This window comes from Episyrphus balteatus, chromosome 2 (assembly GCF_945859705.1).
Source record: "Episyrphus balteatus chromosome 2, idEpiBalt1.1, whole genome shotgun sequence".
Classification (NCBI taxonomy): Eukaryota; Metazoa; Arthropoda; class Insecta; order Diptera; family Syrphidae; genus Episyrphus; species Episyrphus balteatus.
The window spans coordinates 67457176-67470365 of NC_079135.1; the positions used below are offsets into that span (position 1 = coordinate 67457176).

The following is a 13190-nucleotide window of genomic DNA, read 5'->3' on the forward strand; positions in this document are numbered from 1 at the left end:
TATGCAATCCCAATTTGTATAAAATATGTTTAGACATTTCTATCTGATGGAAATGTTGTCTGTCAATAGTAAAAGCTATTTTAATCTTTTGTAATTTTATTCTCTACTCTTCCATATACCTAATCTCTTTTGCTAAGCAAAAATCAACTACCTCTTGAAATCTGTCTTATAGTTTTTCTGTAATCGATGAGCTTTAGGGTAGATATAATTCAATTTACCTGTATATGGGGATTATTGCTTTTGACCTTTTTTTTTTCTAAGCACAAAATTAAGCCGATTTGTGTTGTATAGTTTAACCGTACTTAGTATTGTACATTTAGATTGGTTTATATTGTGATTGGTTATCACTTATCACTAATTTTATCGATGTTTAACCATATCAATGTTCATTAACGTTAAAAGGGGTAACATACCTTCTTCATTTTGAAATAATAATGCGTTTTTTAATAATTATGAAATAAAAGAAAAATAATTTCTGACACTAAACTACATCATTTATTCTTGAAACCAAAAATTTGTTTTGGAAAAGGGTCAGGAGTAGTCAAGGTATGACTTTTCAAGTTCCGGTTTTGTATAAAAGTTTTCAAGTTAGGTATGCATAATTTTAAGCCTTTCGGTAGAAATTGTAATTTTTGTACTTTTACTATTTGAACTTTGGTTTTTTGGTTCTTTTTGGGCAGCATTCAGTCTTTTGCATGGAACCCATTTATTTTGCAAAGCTTAAATATAACGTAATTTTTGGTTGAGTTTTCATTAAGCTATGATTGGTTCAGTTGATAATTATTACCCCGAAGCAAGTTAATTCCTTGACTACTTCGAAACTGCTGATTTACATAGCAATTCCTTCATTCACTATAAAACGAACAATATTTGCTAGTTCTTTAACGATATTCAAAGCACTTAAATAAGCTCGATGAGAACGGCTTTAATTATCTATGGTCGCTGTGTATCTAAGCTTTTTAACTCACCCTCTGAACTTTGCGGTTGAAGAAATCGCTTAATAGCACCTCTTCTTGCCGAAAGTCTTAACATGTTTTGAATGATTCCCTGTTGCATCTTACACTGAGTGTTTTTTAATTTCACTCTACACTTTTGATTCAAATTTTCAGCGGGATCTCGATTTCAGCCATAAGCTTCTGGCGATGATCCTTTTCTGACTTGAAATTCATTTGTTTTTTTCTAGGATTTGCTTAAGTGCAACTATCGCTAACTGAAATCTGTCGACGACTTAAGTTAATTTGGCTTTATTAATTTATTGATTTGGTAAAATGTTTTTTTGTCTGACCTTTTACAAACCTGGATGCAGTACTTCCTATCCAAACTTGCCTAATTCCTAATAAAAAAAATTGAAAATAAACAATCCTTTCAGAAAACTACGAGCTCAGAACAAATCCCTTCTCTTCCTCAATCTATCATGTTCATGAACATGTTTTCAAGCAAAATAAATAAACCCTCTTTTTTAAAATTGGGTTTTTTATTAAATTATCTCATAAAAAATAAATTTATTGTTTACCAATTCAATCCCCAGAGAGCTTACTACAAGCTATGTAGAAGTACTGATGTGATAAATGTACAAGTGTATTCTTATTGAATAGAATTTTTTCATCAATTTTTAATATATTGCTCTTTTTAATACCTGATTCTCTGGCCTATTGTTGGAAATACAAAATTGTAACCCCAAATGCTCTTCCTCTAACAAAACTTCCTCTTACAATAGTATAGCTTTTGCCAATTTAGATTTATAACTTTATACATTTTAATGCGATTGTATGCCATCCACGGAATCGATGATCATGATTGTAATAACTAAAACGACAACGACGACGAGTGTGATGGCCTCTCCACTCCCATTTCGAAGCTTCGAGTTACTCACATGGATGTGTTTATATGAGTTTTGCCTATACACCTCTCTCTCTCTATCTGGGTCCTCTTCAACACCACATCGCACATCGGTCGCCTCACAAGCGTATAGGGTCTTCGGGGAAATTATTTAAATTTTCCAGTCACGTTTCAGTCATTGACTCTTTTTGGTATTGCTGGTGGCTCCTCATTTCCATTGTACCACATATATTTTTGAGCCGGGTACTTCTGTTGGCTGGAGTGACTGGTTTGTTGGATTGCTAGCTTGCTGGCGTGATATCGGTTTTGTTTAGCGTTACAAATATAACCATATAGTCGGTCCACGCAAAACCTTACCAAAACTATCGGTATTCCAATGAATGATTCGTCTTCAACAAAAAAAAAAAAACCTATAAAAAACCATCTGCATTTCTTTTTTATATCTTCTTTTTGTTGTGTTTGCTTTATCTTCTTTTGAAAGCAATTTTAATTTTATTTCTCTTTGCAACACACTGTGGAATACGGTATGTGGTAGTTGTTTGTAGGTAAAGTAAGTACGGTTACCACTTAACTTTATATAAGTCCTCCATCAAAATCACAAAAGATGTAAATTTTAAGCTTTTCCAATGAAATATTTATGGTGGGGTTTTATTAGATCAGATTAACTCATCTTTTAAAAATCAAATTGAAACTCACGAAGAAAATGAATAAATGGTGAATAAAAGGCAGAAAAAAGTCATTAACCTCTTAAAGTTACGATCGAAAAAGTAATTAAACTAGGAAAAAGCCTCATCCATTTATTTGTCCTAAATTTTACTAAAAGTAAAATAGTTAACTTACTTTCAAAAATGAAGTTATTTTTGTTTTACAAAAAAACTATCAACCTGGCAACCATGGTAATAATTTATTCACATAGTGCAAACACTTGCAAAGAAAACATTCAGCAAAGCAATTGATCAGGCTACACCTCTATACTCTGCTTCCCCCTACACTGCCACCTTTAAATATGTCTTTCTTGAGGTACTATCTAAAATTTGGTGTTTTCTAACGTTTTCTTTTTTTTTACTCTCTCTCTCTCTCTTTTGCTAACCTATTCCTCACACCATTGTCTTACTTTGTACGCAAAGAGGGAAAATACAAAATATTCTTTGCTTCATCGACATTTCTAAGCAAAAGTTTCACATTCAATCAGCCTGTGTTTGCATTAAGAAAGAAAAGAAAAAAAAAAATAGGTTGGGCCCAGGTGTGTCTCCTTGTGGCACTCTGCATATAATCAAGATGCAGAAATTAAATTATTCACTGAACTTCAAAGTGAATGAATCCATACGAAGCAATACAAATCTTGTGTGTCTACACATAGCATAGCTTACTTGCACCACCTTTAAGACTTTTTTACTCTTTTCTTTGCACCTTTCTTCTATGGCCATCGGAGTCATAATGTTACGTTTGTAGAAAAAGAGAAATGTAGAGAAATAAAAAGTAAAGATATTTAATGCACTTCGTGTTTTAGCTTTTTGTTATTTTGAACATATAACCAGTGTGAGTCAGTTAATATACTACATCGTGTGTTTTTTTGGTATGACTGTGTGAAAAGCCTATAAGACTGGTTTTAAAGGGTCATTCACTTTATGTTTACTGATTACAGAAGCTTGTGGCGTTCGGCTTGAAGCAATTTATTAGCGATAAATTATTTTGCGAATTTATAGCCAAAAGAAAAAAACTTAATTTATTGTCATGGTCAATGTTATTCAGTAACCAATTTTGTCATTTCTTATGTCAAATCAAAAGTTAAGAAAGGAATGTGACGTTGACTATGTTTTAATTTAATGGTATTTGTTTGTTTAGTAATATAAAAATTAAATTTATTTTTTGATGATGTTATAAATACCACGGTATTTCTTCTGTATTTTATGGCAAATGAAATATTTCTCAACACTTAAAATACTTACATAAAATATTTTTTACTCTAAAATGAAGCTAAATGTTGAAAACTTCAGATTCGTGTTTGGTATCCAAAAAGACTAAAGTTAGCCATACAAAAAACTACACTATAACTTTCCACTTTTAAATAATTCTGAATACAATTTGACTAAATTATCTGTCAAAAGTTAACTTAATTCTTAAAAAAAATAATTCTTTAGTTAATTTATTTTTGTTTTAGTTTTAAAGTTAAAAATAAAGTAAATAAAATGCACGACTGGGGTCGCACGTACTTGATCTTGCAGTTTAAAACACTTTTATGTTAGTTTACTTGTAGATTTTAAGAGCTGCCTCTGTATAAATTAATTAAAGAAATTTTGTTGATGTTGGGGAAGATCCGACATTTAGGGCAAAATTTTGATAAATGAAAAAAAAAAATGTTCTTTTATTTGACTTTTTTTAATTGCTTTGAATATTACGTTTGTAAAGTTTAATCAAAATCGTTAGAGCCATTTTATAGTTATTTGGTATAATTTGAAAAATTTGTATGGGAGGTACACTTTTTTGACTTTTTTGAGAAAAACTAAAAATGCAGTTTTGTTGCAATTGCTTCGAATATTACGTCTGCAAAGTTTAATCAAAATCATTACAGCCGTTTTCGAGTTATTTGGTTTGAATTGAAAAATTTGTATGGGAGGTACACTTTCTAAGCGAGATATAAAAAAAAACAAAAAAAAACCAACTTTTAGAATTCCATAAAAATCATCTGTACCAAATTTGAAGAAAATCCGTCCACCCGTTTAGGCTGTGGAAATGTGTACCTACAGATGGACGCACAACCGCACAGACGCACAGACGCACAGACGCACAGACGTACAGACGCACGGACGGAATTGCGGGACCCACTTTTTTGGAATTCTCCATCATCGTAATGTTGGTTTTGATTAAAACCTCAATTTTTTTTTCCACACGAAACCAATACTTGCCCTATAGAGCAAGTAATAAATAAACAAAATAAGTTGGAAAATACCTTTTTTAGCGCAAAATCTCCCACTAACTCAACTATATTTGTACTCAAAACAGGGGTGAAATCGACTAACGCAATAGTCGATACCTGATAGTCAAAAAACGATCATTTTGATCCAAAAATCGTTGTTTTGATTATCAATTATCGACTATCGCCTTAGACGATCAAAAAAAAATCAATTCATTTTGACGATTTTTGAAAAGCGATTACTTAGAACCTATTAGACTCTCAGAGTTGATTTAAGGTTTGTATTATTTGTTACCTTAAATCATATACTTTATCATATTTAAAAAAAAAAAAAAACTAGATTTAAGAAATAAAACCAAGATTGAAGAGTTTAAGTACTTTTTTGACATACGAGTATTTTGTATTTTTGAGAATGTTGCACTTGACAGTCAAGTCCGAAAACATGGGAAATTCGATGGGACACTACTAGGTATAGATAATTGTACCAAAACTTAGAACTCCCTGTATAAAGTAATTGTACTATTAAAGGTTATTTTATTAATTTCTAAATAAATAATTTTGGAATCCATAGTAGCAGCAGTTCGTACACTCACAGAAAAAAATTCTTAATATAGGAATAACTATTTTGAATAGTTTAAAAATGGTTATTTGTGACTCTTTTCATATATATATGTATATCATAATAGTCAATCGGAGTACTCGTATTCCTATCCCAATTTTAACTATTTTTTCTCTGAGTGTACATAAGAGTAAGTGTGTATTAGTGTAACTTACACGCATTTATTAAGATTCATTGAATTATTTTAGAGGCTTAATTGATACTTAAGTTTTTTACAAAAAAAAAGTTACGCATACGCCCCAGTCACCCAGAAAAAGTTCGATTCTTCATGTGATTAATGTATACTTAGAAAGTTAAATTTTTTTAGGCATTTTTATCACTTACTTACCAAAGTAAACTTATTTTGAATGTTTTGCAATATGTTTTACATTGTTCAATGAAATTAGGTTTTGATATAGAATCATTTTTCCTGAAAAAGCTAAAAGTTAGTGAAAATGTTTATAATAATTTGATTACAAATACATATTTGTTAGATCTCAATAATTTTTCAATTGTGGTTCTGCCAACAACTACTGTCTTCCTGAATTTTTATCCAACCAACTCAGGGGATTTAATGATAACCTTAAAGGGGGGTTATTTTTAACTAATATTTCAAAATATTTATTTTTCTAAATGTTCATCTAATCTTTTTATATATTTTTAACAAGCAAGTATCTCACAGAGGTGTACTCATTAATGTTTTTCTTAACTCAAACTCTGAAGCAAACTTCATCAAGTTTGTGCAGTTTTTTTTAATCCTAAACAAACTAAACAAAAATAAAGGCGGTAGTTATATTTTTTAAATATTGATTAATTTGTTGAATTTACTATTTCGTATAGTCTCGATTCAATTCCATATTTCAAAAGACGAAGAATTTTGAAACTTACATTTTATAAACAAAAAAAAGAATCATATATAAGAAACTTCAAAAATTCTAGCGTTTTTAGGTTAAAGTTTGTTGTTATAAAAATATGATCTACCTTTATTTTTTAAGAGTATAAAATATTACTGTTTTTAAAGCTGTGTACAAGTCTTTGACTAATTTATTAAATTAATGTTTACTTTAAAAGAATTTATTTACTATTGACTCAAAACACGCTTTTCTGTGCACTCATACGAATCCCCATAGACATACATTCTTCACAAATAACATTCAATTAATTCGACTGACCAACAACTATCATCAGACACATTCTGGGCTAAAAATATACCTACTCATAGATATCTATGTATACGTAGCTAATTGTATCCTAAACTTTTTTTTTTCAAGTCCATAATTTGTACATGAATAAAAACCCATTTAGGCATAATTAATTTATGTAATCAAAAATTCAGCAAAAAAAAAAAATAGATTAAATAACCGTGATAAATACTGCACATTGGCATACCTACCTATTTATTTTTTTGTCTGTAGTAAGTTTGCTCATTTGTTGACAATTTTTTTTGCAAGCTCGCATAAAAATGACATGATTAAGCAGAAAAGTTTTATAAAACCATAATAAATTGCTCACATGACCGTAAATTGTAATTTTCATGTTTGTTTAGTTTTTTTTTTATTTTTAAGTTATTTTTATAAAAAAAAAAGGTTGTCTTTTTTTTATTTGTTCAAATATATTTTTATACCAACATAAAAGCAAAACAAACATAACATAAAAGTCTGTTTACCAAATATTTTAAAAACTATGCATTTTGTGACATCATTGTTTTAATATGAAAAAAGGTATTTGATTTTTTATTTTTGTTTTTACTTGCTAATTGTTAGATTTGCGTTATGGGTAACATAGCTATTTTCTATATAAAAAGAGGTAGTGCATGTGAAAAAAAAAATCCCTGAGATAACATTTTTTTAAATTTAAATACCTACCTTTAGTCTTTTTTTTTTCTACAACTAATTTTTAATTTTAAAAGCATAGCAAAAACAAATTATACAAGTCAGTATAAGTTTTCTTTTTTGATTTTCGGATAAAATCATCAAATTCTTCCTTATTTCGTGACCTTTCTTTATTAAAATATTTTGTTCTTTTTCGTCGGCTACAGGTCTGATTTGAATATATATTTTTTACCTAGTTCTCGATCGACGTTTCGATTGTGGTTACAATCTTCTTCAGGATCTAAGAAAAATATTTCTAAAAATTGCTATTATAAATAAAATTTATACTTATCTTAAAGTTTTTATATTAATGGAGAAGAAGAAGCCGACGAAAAAGAACAAAATATGAATTAAATCATCAAATGAGTAGCTATTGAATTGTAAAAAAAACCGATCTTATACTACAGGAAATGCACTCATGGCCACTGGGAATATTGTGGTCAAAACCCTCTCCCCTCCGTTTAAGGAAAATATTCATTTGCGATTTCTTCAAGAATATTTTCTTTAAATGCACTTCTTATATTATATTCAATAAATATTTTTAAAATATTTAACGAATACAAAAAAAAAAATTAAGTTCATAAATAAATTAAATGACAATTTTGTTTCTTTTTATTTCAGATAAACTTGGCGCTACACAACATATCAAAAATCGTGTTCAACGTTTTCCTTTTACAATTCTTTACTGTGATTTTATTTTCCGTTATTTCTTGTTTTTTTTTTTACATACCAATAAGAAAGTAAATAAATAAGAAAGTGATATGTCAATTTTATACATCTTGGTGATTAAATTAAAGTGAAATAAGTGCGCGCAAAAAGTTATTTATTTGGCTTGGAGCAAATTAAAATTGTTGAATTACATCACACAAATTTAAAGTCAAACCGGGTGTGGGGGAGGAAAGTGACAAATATAATTTGTCACTGATTTTTTTGTTTTGTTTATTTTGTTTAATTCATTACTATAGTCAGTTAGGTGAAGGAGGGTTTTTGTTTGTTTTTTGTTCGTGAAAACCTAAATCTCGATAATGGATCCGCCTAATTACAGTGGATCCAGGTCGAGAACTTTTCTACAAGCAATGGCAAGGCACCTCTGTTGGAAATATAATATCAGTTTGTGTGTAGTTGTTATAGCCATTGTCGCCTTAAATAATTTGGGATGCTGTATAGCGGCCGCTGAGAGAGCAACACAAATTCTACCATTACAAACAGGTATGTACATATACAAAATAATAATTTACATATATACCTTTATACCTAAATATTCTAGGGCAATATGTTTACTTTTACTGTCCCTGTTTTAATTTTATAGGTTCTTTATGGCTGAGGACAGCTCTGTAATAGAGATGTATGGTTTTTTGGAGGATAAATTTGTTTCATTATATTTATTAAATAAGGATATTTTCACAGGTTTAAAAATGCCTTTCTCTTTGATATTAAACATAAATACTTTCAAACACTTTTAATTATTTTATCTCTTTTATAACCATAAGATACCCAACTACCAAAATACCATAAGCCAATTTATTTATCATATTGTAGTGCTTCTTGAAGTTTATTGGATGGCACAAATCACAAGAAAAAAAGAAAAACATATTATTTTCAATTTGTTTGTCAACAATATTTTGCTCCTGCTCTAGGAAAGAAAGAAAAAAAAAATAATAATAAATATTGAACAACACAAAGGATATTGATAATCCAATAAACTTCAATTTCTTTTCCTTGAGTTTATTTTGGTTGGAGTAGACATTGAATTTGTATAGGTACCTATAGAATCTAAACGTCAGATTACTGTCAAAGATTTTCAGTTATATATGTGTATATTGTATATGTATTGAAAGAAGGAGGCTGTTTATACGTGCTCAAAATATAATATCCGGTAGGTATAGGCAACAAAAATTTATTGTCTGAATCTGAATGATGTGCTTGAAAATTCGATGAAGTGAAATCAATAAATTCTATTTCAATAAAAGTCGCTTTCAAATTGCATTTGATTTGTGATGAAGCTTTTTGATTCCCAATGAATGTACTTAAATAAAGGTTTTGTTAAATTGTCTTAATTTAGTTTATATTTGAGAATATAAGGAAATTTTGAAGACGTATTAAAATATGTGCATGGAGATATAGAAATGAAAGTATATAATATTTACATTTATCGATTTTCTTAACAGATGAATATATTCAAACAAAATTTTAACGTAATAATATTTTATGTACAGTCAGCTTCATTTAACAAAATATGATTAGTTATTTCAGGCTTGGGTATCTAATTATCTACCTACATGAAATTTCAAAAAATTGTAAGTAACTACTGTTATTTGCCATTCCAATTAATTATTAATTAACCCTATGGAGAGTATAAAATAAACACTTAAAAAAGTTTGAATCGGACCAACCCAACCGACCCATCCTATAGAACGTCATATACAAATAAACAAATAAACAGACAGCATTGAAGAACCTGCTGATGTCGTATTTACTTTTACCCGATGCTATGTTTGATTGTTATCTCAAGCTTGATTTTTTTTATAAATGTACCTATTCTTAGCAACTGTTTTACGGATTCAAGCTCACAGAATTACAATTCCGGTTAATATTCCAAAGTGGGTTCTGAAAACAATGTAAGCTTCTAACTAGCATTTATAACTGTTTTGCATTAAGACATCATCTTAGTTTTCATCGGTTTGAAGTTAGAAAACGTCGCAAAGCCTGTTCAATTTCTGAAGCTAACTTAACGAATTGTTCAATATTAAAATTTATAAGCTTTTGCTCTTCATCTTGTTGACGAATAACACTGGTCAACAAGGTTTTTGTTACAGACACCAAGATGTACTTTTCTATAGGTTTTTTGGGTGCTTAGCTCGAATCCGAAGTCAGAACAATTCTATCACATCACGTTTTTGAGATAATCCCGTTAGAAAATCGAAAATGCCGCTTTTTACCAGTTTTCTAGATTATTTCTTGGCTTTTGGTTATTTGTTTTAAATAAATTTGTAACGGTTTCTAATAGAACTAAATCTTGTCTTTCTAAATCCGTTTAAATCTTTTAAATATCTCTTTTCTTCTTTGAGAAATCTGAAATTGAAATCAACGTGTTTGGTATATCTCATGTTTATTGACTTTTAATAGCGAATCTCGAAAAGTTCTTTGCCAATCGCTTTCAAATTTTGACACAACGTTCCATTTAGAATCTTGCAAATTTTTATATTTGCGAAGGTGGTGAATCGCATTGAGATACATCAAGACGTGACCGTGTCAGATAGTTATACTAAATAATTACTAGTGAGAAAAATATAATATTTTTCTTGTTAAAAATAAGATAAGAACTTACAGGAATGTAAATGAAACGTTGTGTCAAAATTTGAAAGCGATTGGTAAAGAACTTTTCGAGATTCGCTATTAAAAGTAAATAAACATGAGATATACCAAACACGTTGATTTCAATTTCAGATTTCTCAAAGAAGAAAAGAGATATTTGAAAGATTTAAACGGATTTAGAAAGACAAGATTTAGTTCTATTAGAAACCGTTACAAATTTATTTAAAACAAATAACCAAAAGCCAAGAAATAATCTAGAAAACTGGTAAAAAGCGGCATTTTCGATTTTCTAACGGGATTATCTCAAAAACGTGATGTGATAGAATTGTTCTGACTTCGGATTCGAGCTCAGCACATCAAAATCCTATAGAAAAGTATACCTTCGTTTCTGTAACAAAAAAAAAGTTTAATTTTGTTGACCAGTGTAATTTATGGTTAAGTTAAAAAAGGGCCAATGTGACCACACGGAGAAAAAAATTTCATAAAATAAGTATGATAAACTGCAACTTAGGCTGATGTCTGACGATAATTTTAAAAATTTTGTTTTCAATTAAATGAAATTTAGCTTAAATTTAATTTAAGCGGATTCCGCTTACTTTTAGTGGAACTCGTATTGTTTTAAGAGGGTGCCCTTTTTTCTCCCTGCACTATGTCATAAAAATTTAAATTTTTTAAGCAGCACAAAAAGATACTTAAATTCAGCATTTTTATGTGGTTTAAGTGATTACTAATTTTTTCGGAGTACGTTTATGTTTCTTTAACACAAGCAGCAGTACAAGTTTGGAGAAAAATTTTATCACTAAACTATGAATTGGTTGTCCACTTAGGACGAGAATTGCAAAGACAAAAAAACAGGCCTTGGCGATATTAAAGTTGCTGTGACCGACTCGGAATTTTAGAAGTAAATTGCAATTATTTGTAAGTTTATTAAGTACCTATTTATAATTATTAAAAGTGATCAATTCACACTGATTGACATGAAGTAGTATTTTTGTACGAGAGATTAATAAACTCATTAAAATTGCTATTTCACTTAAACACGTTCAAAATTGTCATATTTTCAAATAAGATACGATAAACACTCGTGGTTGTTTGGCCACCCCAAATGCTTATTTTTCTAATCTTGTTTTCTATAAGATTAATTCTATAAAATGATTAATTTTGATTTTGAACCCTAATTAATCTGACTGTTCAAAAATTTAAAACTTTTATTCAAATTCGACAAAAATTAATTTTTAATTCAAAATTATAAATCATATTCATAAAAATTCATTAAAAATTCAAATTTGCAATAAAATTTTCCAACATATCGAAGTTTCTTTAAAATTGAAACAGCTAAAAATATTTTTGTAGATTGGTTTGAAAGATAGATTCAAATTCTCCAAGTTACTATTATTAAAATTGATTCATGCAATCAGGGGTTAGTGACGCGCAATAGAAAGTAAAAAAAAAAAAAAATGATGAAAATCTAACAAGACATAATAATGACTGTGTGTGTCAGAACAGATAAGTATATTTATTTTTGTGTCAACAACTCTCTATCTGTAAGTAATGTCACCAACTTGAGAAAATCTGGAAGCTTGAACAAATTATGGTATAATATCTACATACGAATATAAACTACGATTTCACAAAGAAAATAAAAATAAAGATTGAGACTTCCTAATTGCGTAATGCGATCAATTTAATTCAGCTGTAGATATATTTTCTACATCACGTTTCATCCCTGGTTTAACTATAGTTCTCTCATTCGTTGTCAACTTGAGGTCATTTGATCAGAATGAGGACAACAACAAACATTCTAAGGCAACAAAAAAAAAGACACAAGTGACAAACAGATATTTGGACATAATGGAACGAAGTTAGACGCAGTTTGTGTAACTATAAATTACGAACAACAACTAACTAACAATAACAATTGCCCTTCGTTTTCTTTTGTGCGCTTTGCCTTAATCCAAAGAGCGAGAGTGAAATATATTGTTATCACTTGAGGATGTCATCAATAACGGTCTTAAGCCGTATGGCTTTGTTCGTAGATTTATTTATACATATAGAAGTAGAAGCTGCTGTTGTACGTATACGAGAGGAGAGGTATTAGAATGTGCATTGCACATACTCTACGTCTCTGCTGGAGTTTCTGTCCTATATTATTGGGGGAATGCAATTTTTCACAATTACGTACCGCACTATAAAGTGGTCCGAAAACATAGATGCGGGTTTATTGTGTGGTTGTACAGCAGCGTGTTGTGCAATTTGGGTATCAGAATGGAGGATGGAGAGTCATAGTGTGAGAGTGTTGTTATTTAGTGTTAATTTTAGGACACTGCGTTCAATATCAAAAACAATACTTCTATATGTATTGATATAGAGCTACCAAAGTTTCAAACTTGTTATATTATCTCTGTTGTTATTCATCTCTTTACTGGTTTTTTGGGCAAGAATTAACAGAATCAAGACAGCAAGTTGGAAAATACCTACGTTGAATAACATTTTTGACTAAGGGTTTTCAATATTTAAAATAGCATTTTTAAGAAGGATTCTTATAAGAAAATGCTGGTTTACGGACACGGAGTTTGGCGCTTTATTTAAAGAAAAGGGAGAATCTATCCAATCAATATAAAACGATCTCAGTAGTAAGTTTGAATTTGTTCGA

At 29.5% G+C, this 13190-nt stretch overlaps 1 protein-coding gene across 2 annotated transcripts in view; it reads left to right on the forward strand.

Moving 5' to 3' along the window:
- The window catches only part of LOC129910598 (low-density lipoprotein receptor-related protein 2), a 229866-nt gene that overhangs the window by 48576 nt on the left and 168100 nt on the right, over positions 1-13190 (forward strand). For both annotated transcript variants that reach the window (XM_055988032.1, XM_055988031.1), the window contains exon 2: positions 7844-8431. In XM_055988032.1, the coding sequence (XP_055844007.1) occupies positions 8248-8431 (184 nt within the window). In that variant the 5' untranslated portion in view covers positions 7844-8247. The remainder of the gene's footprint in view (positions 1-7843; positions 8432-13190) is intronic.